Below are 21,659 nucleotides of genomic sequence, written 5' to 3' on the forward strand. Positions count from 1 at the left end.
AACCTCTCTATTAATAAGGGACGGTCCAACACCTTCCTGCAAAAGCCATTAATCGCAGGATGGCTCTTGCCTTGACACTCCACGTCTCTATTCCTTGGCCCTTTTCTCTTAGGGCTGCCTTTAAAAATCGTAACTTGGACATTACTGCAGAGAAGCCTGTTTCTGGAGTGACGGGGACAGCACAGACAGAAGCACTGCTCTTCAGAGACAGCCCTATTTAGTTAACTTCCGTATTTTTAATTACTGCCAATTTCCTGGGCTGTTTAATGAGAAAGTGCAGGGCAGTTCCATTATCTGACACCAACCTAGGGCTCTCCAGGGCACCCCAAGCCAATGGCAACCGGTGTTCAGCAGGCTCATTTGGAGTACCTGGAAAAACCCTGGGAGCAGGATGGAAGTGGAGATGCTTACTCCAGTTTCCAGAGGTTAATAAATAGCAGGATACTACTCAGATCACAAGGATTTCACTGAATAAGGTGTGTGAATCAAACTGACAGTGTCCATAAACCATCCTGCCTTTCACTTGAAGGATAAAATCCCACACAGCCAATAGCAAGGTAAACAAAAATGGTGACACCGAACCCACAAATCCCACAAAACAAAAAAATTATGAAAGAGAGGCACTCAAGCTCAGTTCCTGAAGCACAGAAGCCAGATCTATATTCTGGTATTTCCAATGGCACCATGTGAGCAAGCTGCATCCGAGTGAGAGAAAACTGTCAGCAGCAAAACCATAATGTCTCATTTTAAAAGGAACAAAGTTGGAGCATAAATCATGACTAAAGCTACATAAGTGACCAGCACTCCTTGAGCAGTACAATACAAGTGTTTCTTAGAAGAGCTGAACACCTAAATATAACAACCCTATCCTGAGTGAGGAGAAAGCTGGCTATCCCAGATACGTCAGTGTGCCTTCTTTAATGCAAGCACTGTTTATACAAGAAGGGATTCCCTCTCTGGGATCCCCTCAGAGGACATGGACCTGCTGCAGTGAGTCTAGATGAGGCCATGAAGATGCTCAGAGGGATGATGCACCTCTGCTATGGGGACAGACTGAGAGAGCTGGGAGCGTTCACCCTGGAGAGATGACCGCATGGCTCTGGTGAAACCTTAGAGCCCCTTCCAGTGCCTAAAGGGGCTCAAAGAGAGGTGGAGAGGGACTTTGGACAGGGGTCTGGAGTGACAGGACAAAGGGGAACAGCTATAAACTGACAGAAGGCAGGGTTAGAGTAGATGTTATGAAGAAATTCTTCCCTGTGAAGGTAGAGAGGCCCTGGAACAGGTTGTCCAGAGAAGCTCTGGAAGTGTTCAAGGCCAGGTTGGACACTGGGGCTTGGAGCAACCTGGGACAGTGTAAAGTATCCCTGCCCACAGCAGGGAGCTGGCACCCCATGATCTTCAAGGTCCCTTCCAAGCCAAACAACTCCATGATTCTACAAAGGCAGTGATAAGCTGGACCGAAGTGGGAGCTGCTTTGCTGGCGCACTTGTCAAGCAAAGCACATCTGCTTTTGGCAGAGTGAAAACACAGCAGAAAGCAGTTGCGTGTCAAAACAACGCCGCGCTCGGGGTGAATATTCCGCCGCAGGCTGGGGCTTAATCATCTGCACGTAGGTTTCCCTAGGGATTAAATAAGGCAATGTAATACTCTGTTGGCTGGCTCTGGGGAAAGCTACTCAGCACTGGCAGGGAACTTAATGCCAGCACTGAGCTCCTTAGTGCAAAGCAAGGCTGGGAAAGAAGGGGACAGAGCGGGCAGGCACCGGTGGCACCCCGGTTGCCAGGTAGCTTCGAGTTACAGCCATGCCTCATTTGCCTGAGCAAACACACCCCGAAGCACTTTATTTACAGAACACGGCCTTTGCTTCCCATTCCTTTGGGACAGATAAAAGTACTGAGAATTCCTCCTCTGGGAACTCAGCAACAGTTGTCCTCGTGTTGCTGCTGTCGTTCCTGAAACGTGGCTGTGCTTGTGAGCCGTGCTGGAGTCTGCACTCCTCTGTGCCACCACCGCTTGCTCCAGTATTATGTTCTGGGGCAGCTCCTCTCCCGTTTGCTTCACTAATCCAAGTGATACCTCAATATCAAAATGACAGCCTGGAGTTACCCCTGTAAAGCTGGTCTGGTCCCAGACCAACAGCATTGCAAGTTTTGGAGCAAAAACCAAACAGAATTCACTTTGCTATCTTAGCCGTCTGACATCCAAACTGCAATTGGCAGAGAAAATTGCACCCTGCACCTAAATCCAAGGGAAGGAAAGCAAAGAAATGGCTTCTCCGAGGGAAGAAAGAATCGGAATTATGCACTGCCTGAGCAATATGAATTATTAAACAGGGATATTTTGGGGAAACAGATACTTGTCAAGAGCCCACAGTACATGGTGCTACGGGGAGGGGGGATCCTTCACTAGAGGAGGTTTGGAGTAGGGAATACCACGCAAGACTAGAACAGAAACATCACTTAAACATATTAAGGTGGCATTTGTACATTTGTTTAGTTGGAGTTGTTTTCCGGCAGCAAGCAGGGGAAAACAGAGAGTGCTGTCAGTGCACCGTGTATGAATTAGCCGCTTTCCACACCAGCCATGCAGTCCATCCACACTGCTGGCAGACAGGAGCTAAAACCCACAGAGCAGCTACAAATTACCCAGTGTTCAAATGAAGGGAGGAAGATGAGACTTCTCAGAGGGCTGTGATGCCCCCAGGCCTCACAAGTGGGGAACAGGCACTGGTGTCCATTACCTGGCCTCCCAAGGAAAGGCCAGGGATTACCCTCTTCTCCTGGCAGCCAAAAGCTGCCATTCCAGAGGTGTAAGTCATAGGCTTGCAAGCAGAGGCATGGAAGACTGTTTAAATAAAACTCCTGTTACCACAGCAATTAATAGGTTTGTTACCAAAATTTAGAGCAGGTCTGAGGATCAAGGATCCTCACCAATATGACATCTGTTTTGGGCAGCACTTTCTTCAGAAAACACAGCTCCCTCCAACAGATGTTTAGGAGGTAAGAGAGGGGTGTTTGCTATCCCTGGGCAGACACAGAGAAGGTGTGGGCAAGCAGCACGTCTGTTTTCAACAGTAGCATCATAACGACTTGATGATAGACCATCTGATTCCAAGTTCCAAACAAACTGGCAAACTATGTAAAGCACTTTATTCCATCTTAACAGGTACAGCACACTAGAAAGTGCATTTATGGCAGGATGGGAACAGGCCTCCAGGCCTGAGGGGATGTGTCCAGGGCTTTAGGCAGCCCTCTGAAAAAGCCCAGCACGGTGACATTTACAAATCTGTGATAACGTGTAATTTCCAAAGGCCACGAAGCTTCCAAATTAATTTTTTTCTTTACGACACCAACTGCATGCCACTGACAAAACTGGGCAGACAAAAGCTGGGAGTCAGGATGCCTCACAGCAACTGCAACAAGGCTCATAAACACTTCATTACAGCCCACTCCCTGCCAGACTGGGAAAGGGGACACCAGTTATGTGTGGCAGGGACAAGAACCGGGGAAGCGACGACGCTGGCACGGGTGAAAAACTTCAAGGGCGGTGGAAAGAGACCAAACTCTTCAACAGGACATTTTGACAGAGGCTGTTTTTCCTCTTGCTTCCAACTCTAGGCCAACTGAAGGCTCTGGCAATGTGTCCCCCCGAGGGAGGCAGCATTACTCAGCCTCCCCAGAGCTGCTCTGGCTACAGAAGATGCAAGCAGTGACTCTGGAGCCAGGCGATCTGTCCGTGCCTCGTCCCAGGCTCTGGCAGTGGTGACTAACCGGACTGCAGGGCTGCAGAATGTCACTGAGCAAACAAGCTCCAACAGGAACGAGCTCCAGGGACATGGCAGCGGGCAGGAGATGCACAGGGGATGCTCCCACACCAGCTCTCTGTGGATACAGAGCCCAACTCCCAGCCTTCAGCCAGCCTGAGCCACTACTGCCCCTCCCTGCCATAAAAATGCAAGGCCTGACAAACATCATCGCTGTGACTCCGGGCCCAGCTACGTCAGAACAGACATTTCCTGGCCACGGGAAGGTTTCTAACAGCCCTGCCACCCCTCCAAAAAACCCAGCATGTTAACTAGAATCATGCCTTCAACACTTCTCCCTGCCTCACCACAGGAATATTCCAGGCTAAGTAATTGCTCACGACTGTGTGTGGTTGTTAATTTCTGGATATATAGGAGGGAGATATTCTCAAATGAAAGAATACAGCTTTTAGGGCTTCAGAACAATGAAAGGCAGGGCGACTGCCTGAAGTGCAGAAACTAAAAGCTTTTTCCTTCAGAACAAGAGTAGAATCGAGTAATTGTCGTTTCCAGGGAGATGAGGAACTTCAGGGATCAGAGCTCAATCTGCAGTTAAATGGATTGGAAACAACTCCTTACCAGCTGTAGAAAAAACATGGATAGAATCACACAGGAAAATCAGAGAGAGCATTTTTTCCTGGCACTGTGCACATGCCTTCACATTTTGGAATGATGAATCGATTATTTAGATGATCCAGGTTAAATATTCATGAATGTTAAGGGAGAAGTATTTGCTGTGCTATCCCTTTCCCCATATTTCTCGCTCCCATTCACCTCCCTTCACAGCACAACCTGACAGGTATTTCAGCTTTCAAAAGAGAAACCTAGAAATTCCCTCCCCCGCTCCCTAAGTGCAATTCTAAGCAGACCAGGGATGTGAAAAACACCTAAAATAAGATCTTAAAACACTCTTCACAAGCTGGGCAGGCCCCTGCCTTTCCCCAGAGATGTTTCACAGGTGCCAAAACACAAGAAGCTCACACTTCAAACAGGATGCCAGATTCTGAGCTTTTCCCATGTTAAAAAAGCAAACCCCAGGAGCTGCAAGGGATTCCCCAAAATCACCAGTACCTTTGTGAGTGCTGTAGAGGGCTGCAAATGTCACCACGAAGAAGGTGGTGGAATATTTTCCAGCGTTAACCAGATGAAAGGCCCGTTTGTTATCGCGGTAACGGCGCAGGCACTGGATGAATCGCAACCAAGCAGGGATGCACTGGACAACTGCTCTCACTCCGTAGGAGTAGCTGTTACAAATCTGATTATCTGCAAGGAAAACAGGAGTTGAAGCTGTTAAGGCAAAGAGTTAGTAAGTTTAAGAACTGCTGTTGTCTTCCTGGCTGCAATATCACTTTATGGCAGCGATTCCCCATCAGCAGCCGGTACTGAGGCACGCCAACAGCAGGAAGCCCAAAGTATCCTGAAGCTCAATATTCCATCTTGGAGGTGTTCGGGTGACACAACAACAGTAACACATCCAGACAGATCACCACCTAACTCCCTCAGCCCTGCCAGTATAACTAACAGGCACGATTAGAAATCATCTATTTTTAAATGTGCTCAGTGCTGTTGGCGGTGCAGTGAATAATCAAATTAAGGATGGAATTACAAAAGGCCTTTGACACTGGATTTTTGTGCATAAATGGGAGAGCACTTAGAAACTCTGCAGGACAGCTCTAAAAGGCTACTTTGCCCAAGATGTCCTTGACCCGCTTTCCTTGTGCATTGTAACAGGAGAAAACATATTTCAGTATGGGACTGGGTTTGGCGTTTTTCACTTTGATTTTTAAAAAGCAAAGCCAAGGCATAGTCTGGCTTCAAAAACTGGGATGAGAAGCAACCACACCACAACGCCCTTGTGTCCCCTCCTCCATGTCTGAAAGCCGCCTTTTTATTAAGGCAATGACCAGGAAACCCTCAGGTTCTACTGGAACTCCCCAGGAACTCCATATTCTTCTGCTGTCTCACTCAGCACATCTAAACCAAACACCCTGCTGCCTAACATTCATTTGTTTCTTATTCACACTAAGGGAGACACATTATTAGCTGATATTTATCCCAAAACACCATGCTATCATTCCACTGCTCAGATTGGAAGAGAAAATTGTTATGCACACAGTTGCTTTATGTATTTTAATTTTATTTTTAATAAGTAAATATTTAGCTGCTCACAACGCCGTCTTTTAAAATGAAGGGGAAGACCAGACAGATTGGAAGAACAAAGTGAACACTGATGCTTATTGAAGCACACAGCAAATTCTCTGAGCAAGTGTCAAAACCATCAGACAATACAATTTGCCAGCAGTCACTGCTTAAAATGGAAAGTCAACAGCCCCATCCGTGAGGAGACAGGTACTGTTTTGCCACAGGGAAGGCCAGAGTCAAAATTCACATTCCAGCTCTGTGCTCCTTCTGGCTAGGAAAGAAGACAGAGCATGGACAACCCTGGCAGAGCAGCATCAACTCAAATGGAATAAGAGGTGGCACTAAGGAGCTTCTCCATCCTCTGTTGCTTCAGGGTACTGCGACGGAGCCCGTAAGAACCAGGCTACAGCACAGACAGCTCCTGCTTAACAAGCTCAGGAGTCTCATGATGAGCAACAGGAAGAGGCTAAAGGCAAATACATGGTTAAACTGCTATGAAATAAAACAACAATGCCAGGAAAATTGATTTCTCTTTCCAATCAGGAGCGCTGTGTCTAAATTCTTTGATGGATATACACGTCAGGCCAAATGACTGGATTAGGAAATGAGCGCTGATGTGAAATTCCATTTCTCTGGATGGAACTAAGAAAGGGCAGATTCTCTCTAATGCCATGTTTACAAGAAATGCCAATTATTTTACTTTCTTATACTATTAATAACTGTCTTTAAAACAGACAATTAGGAAGTTGCCTGGCTCAGTGTTTCTCAGGTCATTCTGACCACATTCCCAGGGCTCATTACTCTACCTGTATCTGCCAGAAGTCCAGCATTGTCCTCCCACTGAACCTCAAAGCTGTAGAAGCAGATCATGTATTCCAAATCCATAAGTATCACGACCAGGCTGTTGAGCTGATCAGCCAGCCAGAAATCTGCGAAGCCTACCTTGTGGAAGGGAGCAGTGAATACTCGAAACTGTCAGGAAAAAACCAAAGCAGGAATAATTCATGGCTGTGTCAAAGGCATCCAAAGACAGTGGCAGGGCATCACAGAACTGAACAAATATGGAAATAACAGAAATGCTTGAAGATTTATTGCTGACCTTTTGCTCCTGCTGACAAAAAAGGATAACTGTCTCCTCACTTTCAGTACACTTTCATTCCTGCTTTCCTCCTCCTGTATCCATCTATTCCCGTGCCCCCCCCAGCCTTTTGTTTTTTTTACTGGCAGAGCAGCCAAGCTCCTCCAACCAAGCTCTTTCCCAGAAACTCCCAGTCTCAATTTACGAGCTCTACACAGCTCCATTTCTCTCACTTTGATCAGCACTTTCTTTCAGGCACTTACATCGTGTCTATCGACATCTTCCTCACTTACCTTCCCCCTCACACCTAATGTCAGCTGGATTTAGACCCTCAGCACAGCCATTAGTCTGGTCATGCCTTGCTTTACTTAACTCATGAGCTGTTCTTGGGTGTTAGAAGTTGTGACAGTGAGGATTGTCACTGGGTCTGCCAATGCCTCCAGCAGGGAAAGGGTTAAAGAGAGGGCAGAGGAAATCCTATTGACTGTCAGTTGGACTCCCCCTCAATCCCAGTCCACTCTCCCTCTAAGCCTGAGCAGCAGTTTTGCTCCTTCCAAAGCAGACAGTTTTCTGCTCCATTACCTTTGATTACCCCTCTCCCTACCCGGTTAGTTATCGTTACTAATGGCCAATTTCTCACAGAGACGGCACCAGCGCCATCCGGTCATTCCAGGATTTATGAACCTTTAAATTAATGAAAGCAAGGCTAACACTGATCTTTTATCCTGCTCTCATTAACCTGAAGGGTGCACAGCTCCAGAAACCCAGGAAAGGACTGACACATCCCCATCAGCCTGTAATGCAGATTTAAGGCTCTGCACCGAAAATTTCGAAGCTAAATAGGGGATTAAGAGTTAGTGGCATAAAGCAGATATGGATCTTGACCCAGAAAGCTCTGTGCTCATGTTGGATGGCACCTATTCCCAAGGGTCAAACAAGGCCAGCCTTTAGGGAGGACTGTCTTCAAAGGTGCCCAGCTGCAGAACAGCTTCTGCAGAGGTCAAAGACCACAGCAGCCTTCCCTTGCAAAAGCTCTTTCCTCCCTTTTACCAACACTCCCTGATACTATCTTCATCTGTTTCATCGTAGACCATTGTTTTGTCCGTGAACAAAGACTAGCTAAGGAAATGAAATGCAAAAATAGCTTTACAGGCTGATTTCCCTAAAAAAAACAAAACCAAAAAAAACACCAAAAAAAACCACCCAAGAAATAAAAACACTCTTGTTGTTTAATTTAGGGAGAGGTACTTCAGCACTGCCAGGAGACAGCATAAAACTTCTATGAGTAGAAGTTTTCCACCTACAGGTTACAGCTGAGGCGGAGTCAACAGATAGATCCATGACATATCTGGCACTGGCATCTGAGTCAACCCCCCTGCAGAACCTGAGCTGCCATCCGAACCCTCCCCATGCCATGTGCCAGGCACTGTGGCTCCTGCCTGCTGCCCAGGCACAGCTGGAGCTGCAGCCCCGATTCCCAGCTGAGAAGTGTCTGCAACATCCTCCAGATAAGGACAAAGCCATAAAACACCAGAAGCTGGAGCTGCACCTCCGTTTCGATAACCAGTAGCAATTCTCTATCAACAATTGCACAGCCTGAGCACAGACTTCCTGGTGCTGATCCCTGCACTTTTAATTCATGCTGAGATGCCAGATATCTGAGCTGAGCTGAACACTTCCTAGCTTTTCACCTCTCCCAGACAGGCTCCCTGCACTGGTGTGGCCATTCAGCTCCTGCAGAGAGCGTGGGCACGGGGCCATTCCCTGGCTCCGATCCGATTCCTCCTCTCCCCAGCCCACACAAGGACGCTCAGGGGCTTCTCATCTGGCAGCAAAGGCACAAAGAATGCTCACCTAAGCACACGGGCAAGAAAGAGGAGCCTGGCAGGGGAATTAGACTTTACTACAGGCTAAACAGCTTTTTTCACTCGGAGGAAGATCAATTCTGATGTCAGTCGCCATCCCTCAGGGATTAGCACAAAAGAGCCCACCCTCAACAAGCAGTCGATGCTGATCACAGGTGGAGGCAGGAAGCCTCCTAGATCCATGAGGAAATGCTATAACACACTCAAGCATGGCCCTGATTTGGCTCCAGAAGAATTGAAAGTGCCAGTAATGCTCTGTTACACCTGATACGTCAGATTTTGGTTTGGCTGGGAATGAAACATCCGAAGCATGTGAAGAAAAATGCTCACCAAACAAAATTTTGTGTGAGCAGCACAGTTCTAAGACTTGCAGTATTTAAACCTCCTTTCACCCAGAGAGCTGCTGGCAGCTGCATGGAGAAATCAAATACACCCAACCGGTCAAGGACACACAATAAAAGCTGCTCTTTATGAGGTCTGGCCTCTCCTTTCCCCTTATCCTTCCACGTAAGGCACACACAAGTACCATGTCATTCCCCACCATTAAGGTGATCTTGCATTTTGAGAAGCTTTTTCCCCCCTAGGAGACCTTGGGATGGTCTCTACACACTCAAGGTACTCGATGAACCTTATGGATCCCTCCCAATTCGAGATATTCCATGGTTCAGGTCTGATGGAGAGAGACTGTTTACAAGGGCATTTAGTGACAGCACAAGGAGAAACAGCTTAAAACTGATACAGCGTAGGTTTAGATTAGATATTGGGAAGAAATTCTTCCCTGCGAGGGTGGGGAGGCCCTGGACCAGGTTGCCCAGAGAAGCTGTGGCTGCCCAATCCCTGGAAGAGTCCAGGGCCAGGTTGGACAAGGCTCAGAGCAACCTGGGATCGTGGAAAATGTCCCTGCCTGTGGGAGAGGGGTTGGAACTCAATGATCTTTTAGGGCCATTCCATGATCCTACAACTCTATCTCAGACTGCAGCATAGTCTGCAGATCACTGGGACAGGGCAGGAGCTGCAGAGAGCCTAACAGGTCTGTGGAGACTGAGAATCTCACCCTGGCAAGATATTAAGGTAAATTAGCAGAGATATTGCTCATGTGGTTAAAGCACATCCAGTGCTTCCCCTCGCACCAGGGGACAGCAGGCAGACTAATGAGGCTTGGGACCAAAGGTACCTCTGTGAGGGATGGCTGAGTGCTGGAAGGCACAGAGGAAGAAGCTGGGATAGCAGCAAGGCAGCAAATCAAATAACAGAGGTGAGCGCACAGAGGTTAATTCACTGTGTCTATACCTGCCCCGCACATCCTCAAAGCAGGATGCTGTGTCTCATCTTTGCTGTGTTCCAGATAAAGTTAATTGTTTTAGGTGGCATTAAAATGATTCTGTGAAGAAAACCAGCCAGCCAAACCCTCTTCTGCCCAAAGCTCTCAGAGCACTGCCAGCAAGAAGGAGGTATCAGGGGAACCAGCTTGATTAAAGCCAATTTAAAAGGGTGCACAGGGTGGGGAAGAGAATATGAAACAGCGAGCTGGGAAGAAACTCATGAGTCACCCAGCAAGTCTGAAAACTGTTCTTTCAGAGCTCCTACCTATAACTGGAACACTGAAGCAGCACACATATTTACACTGAATTTACCAGACTTATCTTACAGGTAAATAAAGAGCTCAGTCTCAAACAAAGCATTTCTTTAAGAGCACAAACAGAAAAAACCCCACCCATGAACATAATTTCGTAGGCAGTAACTTTTCCAAAGGTTCTATCTCCATCAATGAACCCCCTCAACGTTGGCACTATCCCAGTTTGGGCTTGAGGAACAACCATATAGCCTTGCTTTAAAGCACTGGACCTCTGATCAATTCTGTTTCACTAGGTTAAGGAATAAACAAGCAAAGACATCCATGCAAAAGTTTGTAAGAAGCTGGCTATGGGAAGGTTAACAAGTCAACTGGTACAGGAAGTAGAATATGCTTCTGCAAACCCATCCTCAAAAACTATCTGCTGTCAATACCTGATCAGGCCTGCTCTATAAATCACAGTGGTACAAGCATCCCCCAGCATCCCTCTTTCCTGAGGGTTAGTGACACCTGTGTACACTTCACAGCTACTGCTCAGCCACAGCGTTTTAAAAAAAAAAAAAAATCAACCAGCTTTGACACTTACCAATAGTTTGAGCAGCCAAAAACGGGACTTGTAGTACAAGGTTTTGGTAGGGTTGATGAGAAAAAGCAACATGAAGCCATACAAGATGAGTGGGTTCACCTGCATGGGGATGTAGGTGAATTTACCATATATACATGCCAGCAGGCTCAGGCACCACAAAACGCCCAGGAAACCAGCAATCTGCAGGGGAAAAAAAAAACCCACACAGACACCTAATGAAAACACAGCCCCGAAACCTGCAATGTGTTCTCATTAAAAGAAAAGGGAGAGCAGTGCTCAATCCTGTAATCTAATCAGACTTCAGCAACTTCCTCTTCTAATTGTATTAGGAGCCCTTGCCAGGAAACAGCGCAGGATTTATCCTGCTGATCCTCAGCATGGCTCAGCCACTCTAAAATCCCTCCTGTTCACCTCAAAGAGATGTTGATGGGACAAGTTGCTGCGGGGATTGAGTTCGAAGATGAGGACGTGGTTGACTCCAGCCTGTCTCCAGCCATACGTGTTGATACCCAGGAGAAAGAGGAATTCTATCAGGAGAAAGCCACCTCGATAGATTCTCACCAGTGGCCACACATTTAGTCCATCTATAAAAGCCACACCTGGCAAAGATAAAAAAAGAAAAGGAAGGATTTTAGGGATAACAGAGGTCGTGTCACAAAGCAAGGCTTTATCCTGGTTCTCAGGTGTTTGGCTGTACCCTGAGAAAACAGGATACACGTATACACAACTGCATATTCCAGCAAGTGGAGGACGTTTTGCCTAGCCTGTCAGAGGATTTAGGAGCATTCTGGGGAAAATTCCCTTTCCAGCTGCTCTAATCGAGTCATTAGCAGCGTCCCTGCCTCACACTGCAGGCACAAGGGACAGCACCAGCATAAATCTGACCAGAGGCACTTAAATATTCCGGTTTAATAGAGATGAAATCCTAACAGACAGATACACAAACAATTCAGCTCCCCACAAAACCAAGAGGAACCATTTACAGCATTTAAAACAATGCTAAACCCGCCTAATCACCCAACTCAGTACAATGGTAATGCAATACATATTCATGGCCAGCATTACAACACCCAGCCCCACCCAAACAGAAATCCCAGCGCAAGGAAGCAGTGCTGGAAAGCCTGTTGCTTCTTTTGTTCAGTTTTCAGGGGTTTGGAAACAAATGTGCTTCATTTCAAACAGTGAACGGTCTTATACAGCAGCAGCTTTCTCCAGCACAAACCTCTTTGCAAAGGACTGTCACCCCTGGTCACTAGGCACAGGTTTGATGAGAAAAGCATAAATAAAATACAGTTATTCAATCCTCAGTTTTGGCTTGAGAGTTCCTCACCTGCATGCCTTCTAAGAGGGGTAAAAGAAAGAACATGCACTTTACAGAACTGAGTCTAAGAATTTATTCCCACAGACCTGCCTAAATTACAGCCCCGAGCTTTTAAAGCTTTTTCTCAGAGAAAGCAAATCCGTAGGGGATTTCATGTGTTCAGCACCTACACTTTATACTACATAACTTACGGAGTAAAAGCTGGGCAAGAAACAATGACTCCAGAACTGCTGCTTTAAATTTAAAACTTAAGACTCTTGGATTCAGGCAAAAGAGATTCAACTTTTGGACAGAAATGACCCATCCCTCAAAAAAGCTGAAAGAAATGAGTCTTAAATGTGGAACTGTAAAAAAAGATTTTCAGATTTTTACCTGAAAACCAGGAGAAATTACAAAATGGGTAAGGTTGGAAGGAACCACAATGGGTCATCTGGCCAAAACTCCAAACAGGGGAGAGTAGCCCTAAAAATACTGACTAAGAAGTGGAATTATCCCCGGTGACAAGTCTAATGGCAGACTAATTCTCAAACAAGAGCAGGACCACAGTAAGGGTTTGAGGCTTTGCATGAAACCTTGCAGGCTTCTGGTTAATAAAGCGAATGCACATTTCTGTGAAATTCCAGCCTCACTTCCACACAAGCTTGGCACCTAGGGAAGCCCACAGTGAAGCCTCAGAATTTGTCCTCTTTAGGGTGACACCCTGCAGGGATCCACCTGTAGCTTTGCAGCCTATAACAGACTCCCGGTGATGATGAACTCATCTGGGTAAAATGGTGCTGCTGTGGTTTCCAGATCAGGCAGTACAGCACTGGGTTACTGACAGAAGCCGTGTTCTGATGCTGTTTCACAAATTCCCCACACAGAACACTAAAATCCTATCTTAGCTGATCAAATCACAGAAACAATTTGGCACCAGCAGATGAGAGGTTAGCAAAGTATGAGCCAATTATAAACACCCACTTTGCACTTGGAATCCAGGTTTTTGCCCAGTATCTGCAGTAATGTTCAGCTATCAGATCATGCCTGCTGATACAACACACCTATTATCCACTCTGGGTTAGTAACACCTGCTTTAGAGATGTAATCATTTTTATGAATTCCTTCTCACTTTTTCATTCTTAGCACCGAGAGGGAAAGCAAACACAACCGGCTTCAATCATATTTGCATCTCACACAGAGATCAAACGTTTAAGTAAAAGAAATGATGAATAAAGAACAGTTTCTCCACATTAAACAGCCCCTTCATGCAGATGGGTCAACTTTGTGCCTCTACCACGGGAAGACCAAAAGGGAAGCACTGCAAACAGCTCCTCAAACAGAGGCATTTTATCCCAAGAGATGCCTGGATCCAATTACAGAAACATCCGATTAAAAGTTCTTTTAAGTCATAAAAACACAGACATGGGCTTTCCCTAATGCAAGAGCTCGTAAGTTGATTTGTTAAGCCTTTTCCTTTGTACTGCTTAAGCAAGTTACAACACTCCAGAAATCACACACACAATTAGTAAAGCTGCTTGTGATTAAGCTCTGTGTCTGGATCTGCAGCACTAACGTGGCGCTTACTCTAATCAGGGGCCAAAGTCAGAAGGCACAAAGCAGAATAAAGCCAGGGCTTGAGAGATGCACCCATTAATTGCAGCTTTTAAACGATCTTGCCAACATCTGCCAATAAGAAAAAGTCAATTAATTCTATTAGCAGACTCCAGGCATTGAAATCCTAGGAATTTCCACACGAATTCCTCATTTCCATCCCAAGTGGCATCTGGTCACAAGGCTCTGTGCCTGGTGGACATTTCTTTAGGGACTCAATACTATGCAAAGCTCAAGTTCTACAAGCACCTGTCTCAAGGTGGGCACGGGTTGTGTGTTCCCAGAACGATAACAAAAATCTGTTTTTACACAAAGATGTTGCACCCTCAGAATATCCCTCTAAAATAAGGAGGAAACCAGAAGAAAAGGATATTTTTGTGTTCAAAATTCACATATACAACATAAGAAAAACCACAACCTACTGCTGAGCAGAACTAGTAGTTCACGCCAATGTGATTTAGCTCTGATCTAACCCAGAACATCCAGGTTCAGGCCCTCCCTAAGTGAGGAGGCAAACCAAAGCATGGCAGGACACCTACCTGAAAGTATGACAGTGACGTTGAGTGCAATGAACAACCCGCAGAACAATCCAACCCTGAATGTAGTCCAGGCTGGTACAGGCTGTGAACAAAGCCAGAATTAAGGTGAGGCAAACAGGTTATCAGTACGGTCAGATTAGTTCGCAGAGCAAACTTAAAATCAGAAACACAAGCTCCTGATCCCTGGTTGCACTCTTGCTCTTGAAGTGAGGTTTTTGGAAACTGAAAATGCTGTGTAATATTCTTGCCATGTTGAAACAGAGCTTGGGCGTCTCAGTGCCCCCTGAAAAATATTCCAGGCCACACAAACACTAAGCATATGCTTTCATTGGCACGAATTTCCTTTTACCATTTATCTCCTCCCTTCATTACCTTGTCTGCATGCATTAGGAGTAGTAACCTATTTTCAAACCTTCCGGAACTAAAGCAGATTATCTGGCCCGGCCCCATGCATGCTCCCGTCAATTATTTCCACTGTTTTGTTCAGATGTTGAATCTGATTTGGCACCTTGACAAGTTGGAGGAGCAGCAGCTTTGCTCCACAACCCTCAAGTCTCACCTGAGCTGCTCCTAAGGGTGGAACACGCAAACGTTTCATTGCCTTCTGTCTGTCTCCATCTTCCAACTCGTTGGTCACCACTTCCTGAGGAGACAAAGACACACACACCACTGGAGGTCATTTGAGTGATGAGCACGTGGTAAAACCAAAACTAAAGGTTGATTTCCATGTTACAGGTGAGCCCTGGCTCAGTATTCTTTTAATACAAAGACAGGAAAACCTCACCATGCTGCACCAAGTTCTCTCATGGCAGAAGTTAAGGCTGCCCTAAGTTTTCAAAATCAATTATTACCCATATTGGTGGTAAATACAAGCCATAGAGAGGGCAAAACACTATGGAGATTACAGTGTCACAGAATAGTTTGGATTGGAAGGGACCTAAAGATCTTGTTCCAAGCCCTGGGCAGGGGCACTTTCTACTAGAACAGGTTTGCTCAGAGCTCCACCCAACCTGTGCTTGAACACTTCCAGAAACCAGCAGCAACCAAAATCCCTTTTTTTTTTTTTTGCTAACTAGAAGAGGAGCAGTGCCCAGGCCAGCCTCCTCACCTCTGTTTCAGAGATAAGCTGGTTGATCTTCTTGCAGGTGTAGAAGGGAGCCACCTCCACCTCGGCCACCCTCCACTCCGCCCCCCGCGTTGTCTCCAGGTTCTTGTCATGCTTCTTCAGGATCTTGCGGAAGCCAGTGAAGTTCAGGTTCTGAAGACAAGGGGAAAAAAAAAACATGCTGGCTGGGAGATGGTCCCAGCTGTCTCCCAAGAAAGAGAAATGGTTCTCTTTCCAGTGGCAGTGAGAAAGGAACGGTTAGTAAGAATCAAAATGATTGCGTTTACTGGCAGGAAGTTTCTGAGTTCTTACTTTGTTATAAGGAATATATAATCCTAGCAAGTAAAATAAAAAATGTGGGACTCAAGGGCATAAACCTTTGTATTTCCTGAAAAGCCAGATCACTTCCACCTTCCTCCCTTAAGCAAGATATGACCTGATGCTACCTTGAAGACAAATAACCCTTAAGGGGTTTTTCCCCTGAAAAATCCGAGCTACTGACTTCTTTAAACATTACACTGGTTTCAAATCAAGTTCTCCAGTTAAATTCACTACAGAAGGGAAATCTTTGTTTGAAAGTCGTCAGTGCTGCAGATTAAATCCAGACAAGTGCATCCCTACAGCAGCATGTTTTTTCACAGAGTATGTTGCACAACGACTGCAAAACCAGCTTAGGCTCGCAGATGGGGGAGACGTAACACTCCAGTCTGTGGAGACAAGCACACAATGCTTAAAACAAGAATCAACTGTGGTTTTCCAAGTTATAGCTGATCCCTGATTCAACACCCGTGCATGGTACCTAAGACAGGCAAAGCTCCTCACACAGCAGCAGTTGCAGGGGCATGATGTATTTGCAATCCTGCATTGCACTGTGCAGGAAGCGCTGCTTGGAAAACTCAATGTTTCATTCATGTAACAGCAGAAACACAGAGAGACCATGGCAAGACTTACTTCTGAAAAAAGCTCAGAGAGCAGCTTGGAAAGAAAACCAGAGAAAACAGCAAAATCCAATGCCCTGGGGAGAGGCACCAACTACTCACTGGAACTATTTCCAATGTAATTATGCTTAGAGTGATTTAATGCCAGACCCTCCCATCTAGGTGGGAAATGAGGCTGGGGAGACAGGAGCAGGAAGCCAAAGAATTAATGACCTGCCTTATTGCAGACAAGAGACTTTAATTACTTTCTATTGGAACAGCCAGCATTCCACCCCAAGGAGAGCAGAAATTTCACATGAAAAACTGCAACAAACGGATGATTTTGGTCAGGGATCTTTCTGTGGCCTGAAAGAACATCGCTTCATCTGCCATGGATACAATCTCAGCCTAAATCTGGGGCACCTTGGCTAGCTGGGATATGTTTATACCGGACACCCTAAAACCTCTCCAGTAGCATTTCATCCTCTGGCTGCAAAAATTCTGCAGCCTCAAAGTGCATGATAAAAGCACTGTTGGTCACAGCTCTGACAAGGAACACACAGTGATGGGACTGTGGAACAGCACAAACATCACTTATGCAGACTGATATTTTGCTATTCTTGCTGCTTTTATTTGGCAAGGGGCCTTCTCCAAGCCTGACCTCCATTTCTGCTGTGTTTAGTGAACAAACAAACACACACCAACCAAAAAAAAACCCCACGAGAAAATAAAACCTCCACAAACAACAAACAGTGCAACTTAGGTAACAATATAATGCAACATCAAGTAGAGTCAAACAAAGGACTCAAAAATCTTTGCTTATAAGTATTAGGAAATGTACCAGTAAGGTAATTTAATAAAACTAGTTCAGCCTCTATTACTCACCCAATAAATGCACTATAGTGTATACAGGATAAGTAACTAAATATCATATGCTTAATTTCTCAGCATTTGTTTGCCCTAAGACACAGCATTTCAAATAAAGGGGGTTTTTTATGGACGTACACACTCCAGAATAATACATTGCTGGTAACAATAAATTAATTTTATCAGAAGTTTAATCATTGATAAGTTAAACATGTAAGAGGTACCCTGGAGACTGCTTACAGTCTCATTTGACGTTTGGTTTGTATACCTCAGGAATGAATGCATTTGTTCAGTCCTAAGAGACTCAGGAATTTGCTTCAGGTGGATTTTCCTCCCTCAGTAACCCAACTCAAGGCATCAGCATTTCATCAAAGCCGGTTTGATATTTATAATGCTGCTGTTGATTTCATTTTATGTCCTACATGAAGGGCTCAGGTACACCAACCTCCCACCAGTTTATTGTTTTTTCTTCTCTCCAAAACTGCGAGAGCTTGAATAATCCTCACTGTTATATTCTAATCTCAAGAGTGATTAACGACAGTGGTACTCTGGGATTTAGTTTTATGTCTGTTTTCGGGTTTGTATTCCTCGTCCTCAATTTCAATATCAATTTGAAGGAGTTTTTCTCATTCTCTCTCTGGAGTTATGTTATAGAAAGCAGCTCTGCTGCCTCTGCAAAGTGTGAAAGCTATCAAAACCAGATGGGGTTTAGATCAATATTTAGTAGACTTAAAGTGGGTCTGGACTCACGGTAACAAAAAGCAAAAATATCAGTGTGCAACCTGCCTTTCTTCACTGAGGAAAAGATTTCCCAAAGGAATGGAAGCCAGCCCCTATTTAAATACTTCATCAAGCCTCAGAATTGATTTTTTGTAATTAAAAGTAAAGCTGTCTTCTGTTAAAAAGGAAAATAAATGTAAGTGAAGAAGTCACAGCAGGTGATGCTGCTTCACTCCATTCCTAAAAAGATATAGATACTCCACCTTTCCCAGGAATTTGAACTAGGAACTATCACTAACAGTTAAAGAGATTTATTAAGAAACTCAGACAGACACACGCTCAAAGATAACATCACTGTAGGAGAGGTACAAATACCCAGATTTTTGGGAGAATAAGTTCTGCCCATGCAGCAGAGTGGTATCCAAGTTATTCTGACTGTGAATTTTGTTTAGTAAAATTCTGCAGTAAAGATCTGTCAAAGATCTAAGTACAGATATAGTCAATTTAAGCTCCGAAATTTTTATTTAACAAGCTAAAATCCCTCACAGTAAAACACTTACAAACATTTCAGAACATTTAACTCCAGAAGATGTAGCCCAGCCAAAAATATATTAACAGTTTCAGATTTTTCTTTCAAGATTTTTGGAACAAGATCAGCGTCTGCAATATTTACCAGGCCAAAACTCCAAGTACAACCAAAGATTCATTTGTTTTCATACCTCAAGGCAAATGAGCCTGTATCCTGCAGAAATCAAAATATGTATTTTTTTTTTAATTGATGTTTTAGCAAGTAATTCTGATGCAGCAAGGTCACAGTCACTACCATGGTAACACCAAGAGGAAACAGTACGTTGGGATTTCAAGTTTCAGGACAAATATTAGATAAAAGAGTTTCTTCCCCAACCTGCCCTGCATAGAACAACACACTACAGAAGGAAGAGGTCCTGCCTGGACAAAGGTGCTGGGGTCAGCCAGCCCAGAAAAAGAAGAAAATTCCATCTGCAGGTCAGCTTAGCACTTCCAGCTCAATTAAAAGCAACCAGGCGTACACTGCTACCTGCCTTTTCTTTAGAAGCGTTAAAGTGTCATTTTAATGTGCCTCTTCCCCACACCTCAACTATGAAGGTGCTCCTTTAAACGCACTGCTTTCCGTACTCAGAAAACAGCATTTTTGCCTAGGTAACAATCTTTCAAAGGGAAAAGGAAGGAATAAACAAAAATGAGGCAACTCAAGGACGCGCAAAGCACAGGGACATTTGCGGACGGGGCTGCGTGGGAGCGCCGGTCCCTGCGGGTGGTACCTGGTAGTTCTGCAGTAGGATGAGGCTGAGGTAGAGCTCGCTGAAGGCCAGTTTCAGGTCTCTGATGTTCCTGTGCTGCACACGCTCCTCGTGGGACAGGTGGAAGACGGGCTTTCGGCGCCGCGGCAGCGTGGGCGCCCCGCTGGCCTCCTTCTGCGCGTCCAAGGTGGATTGCAGCTCGGTGCGGAGCGTGGTGAAACGGCGCTGCGCCTCCGCCAGCTTCTCTGTGGGCAGGGAGAGGGAAAGGTCACCTGGGTGGGTCACACGTGGCCCACCCAGCCCTCAAAACACTGCAGCTGTTCCCCAGGCAGCGTGCCCGTGGGTAAAATGCACTGTACTGCACGGCCTTCCCCCCCGTGGCGCATTAAACTCAACAGCTCTGCATATTTCTCTTTTCACAGGATGGTTTGGGTTAAAGACCACCTCGTTTCAACCCAGGGACACCTCCCACTTGTTCCTTGTCCAACCTGGCCTTGAACACTTCCAGGGATTGGGTAGCCATGGTTTCTCTGGGCAAACCTCTGCCAGGGTGTCGGCGCCCTCACAGGGAAGGATTTCTTCTTAGTGTCTAATTCAAACCTGCCCTCTGGCACTGTGAAGCCATTCCCCCTTGTCCTGTCACTCCAAGCCCTTGCCCAAAGGTCCTCTCCAGCTCTCTTGGACCCTTTGGGCACTGGAAAGAGGTGAAAGGTCTCCCTGGAGCCTTCTCCAGGCTGAGCACCCCCAGCTCCCTCAGCCTGTCTCTGAGCAGAGGTGCTCCACTCCTCTGGACCCACTCTGATGGGTCTCCAAGTCCTTCCTTGTGCTGGAAGCCCTGGCTGCAGAACTCCAGATGCGGTCTCACAAGGGCAGCGTAGAGGAGAAAGCTTTCCTCATTAAACCTTTGTAAAACACACAAGTTCTCAAGAAAAAAAACAAACCAAAACTAATATGGTCAAAATCAAGGGGCTGTCCCTTCAGCACAGACTAAAGCAGCATTAGCCAGGAACTGAGACCTCTCAACTTCCATCTCAGCTTTGATTTCTAGAGGATGCTCAGTCCAGCACCACACAAACACCTGTTAGGGATGGAAGAGGCCCAGCCTGTACCTGGGGACAGCAAAGCAGCACCAGGACAGCGGGGCAGGTGTCCCCACACTGGCTGAAGGCAGCAGGCAGATAGGGTCTTATCCAAATACCAAAGCACTGACCAAACAGCTACTCCGAGCACGACAGAAAAGCTGCTCCTCTTCCCCAAATAAATCAAGTGCACCAGAAGCATTAGAGGAAAAATCCTGTTAGACAATGTTATGAAACATGACAGTGAGTAAGCAAAGCGTTTTTCAGATCTGTGAACCCACTACTGACTATGTGTTTACTATCTTTTCATGTGACAGTAGGGAAATCAAAGAAGACAAACCCCACACTTCAAATGTGACACTGAATTTTGCTGCTCAGAGAGCAGCACGGCCCCTCTGCCAAGCTCCCAGCGACAGACAAACACAGCTCTGCTTTGATCAGGAGTTACAACACTGCCGGCTGCTGTACATGATCCCCTGTAATAATTTATCCCTCTTCTCCTCACTTTAGAAGCACTGCCTCGTTATTTACTGGTTAAAGAGGCCACCAGCCTGCACTTGAATGTCATTTTGATGCGTTTTCAGAACAAGTCTGTCTCTCGTCCTCACACCTCAATTATGAAGGTGTTCCTTTAAACATGCTGCTTTATGTACTCTCAGAAAATAATATTTTTGGCTAAATAACAATCTTTTAAAGCTAAAACCAGCACAGTTAAGACCGTTATCGTTCTCTTTGTTCTGTACAGCTGGTTCCTTCCAGGCTTTTTTTTACCCCTGCTACGCTTCAGTCACAGCTTTGGCATCTCTGTTGATAAGCAGGGTCACAGACCATGGGTGTTGGTGTTGGCCAGGAAGATGCTGACCAGGTTCACAGTGCTGGAGCCACCTCCACCCAGCAGGACACCCAGCTCTGCACCACAAACCACCGTGCCACAACGTCCCTCTGCAGTGCAAAGCTCTGCCCCAACAGCCTCCTGGATGTCAATATAATTCTCTTCCTTAGTATCTTACACAACAACTCAGTGATAATTCTCATTTGCTCCCCATTCAGATGTAAGATTTACTCCTCCTTTTCCTTTTTACTCAATTCTGCTTAACTTTAAGAGCAAAACCACTCTATAAATAATTTTACAGTGCATAAGGTATTTGCCAGAAGGAGAACGCCTTCCCAAACAGAAAACGGGGATCAATATAGG

At 45.7% G+C, this 21,659-nt stretch overlaps 1 protein-coding gene across 1 annotated transcript in view; it reads right to left on the minus strand.

The window, feature by feature from the left end:
* The window catches only part of XPR1 (xenotropic and polytropic retrovirus receptor 1), a 111,652-nt gene that overhangs the window by 16,561 nt on the left and 73,432 nt on the right, over positions 1 to 21,659 (minus strand). Inside the window, exons 4-11 of the mRNA XM_066192133.1 lie at positions 19,407 to 19,630; positions 15,605 to 15,754; positions 15,056 to 15,139; positions 14,497 to 14,578; positions 11,458 to 11,645; positions 11,047 to 11,226; positions 6,751 to 6,916; positions 4,874 to 5,065 (exon numbers count right to left, since the gene is read on the minus strand). Coding sequence (XP_066048230.1) covers positions 4,874 to 5,065; positions 6,751 to 6,916; positions 11,047 to 11,226; positions 11,458 to 11,645; positions 14,497 to 14,578; positions 15,056 to 15,139; positions 15,605 to 15,754; positions 19,407 to 19,630 — 1,266 coding nt within the window. The remainder of the gene's footprint in view (positions 1 to 4,873; positions 5,066 to 6,750; positions 6,917 to 11,046; positions 11,227 to 11,457; positions 11,646 to 14,496; positions 14,579 to 15,055; positions 15,140 to 15,604; positions 15,755 to 19,406; positions 19,631 to 21,659) is intronic.

This window comes from Chamaea fasciata, unplaced genomic scaffold (genome assembly GCF_029207755.1).
Source record: "Chamaea fasciata isolate MVZ Bird 193981 ecotype frontalis unplaced genomic scaffold, bChaFas1.0.hap1 SCAF_10, whole genome shotgun sequence".
NCBI lineage: Eukaryota > Metazoa > Chordata > Aves > Passeriformes > Sylviidae > Chamaea > Chamaea fasciata.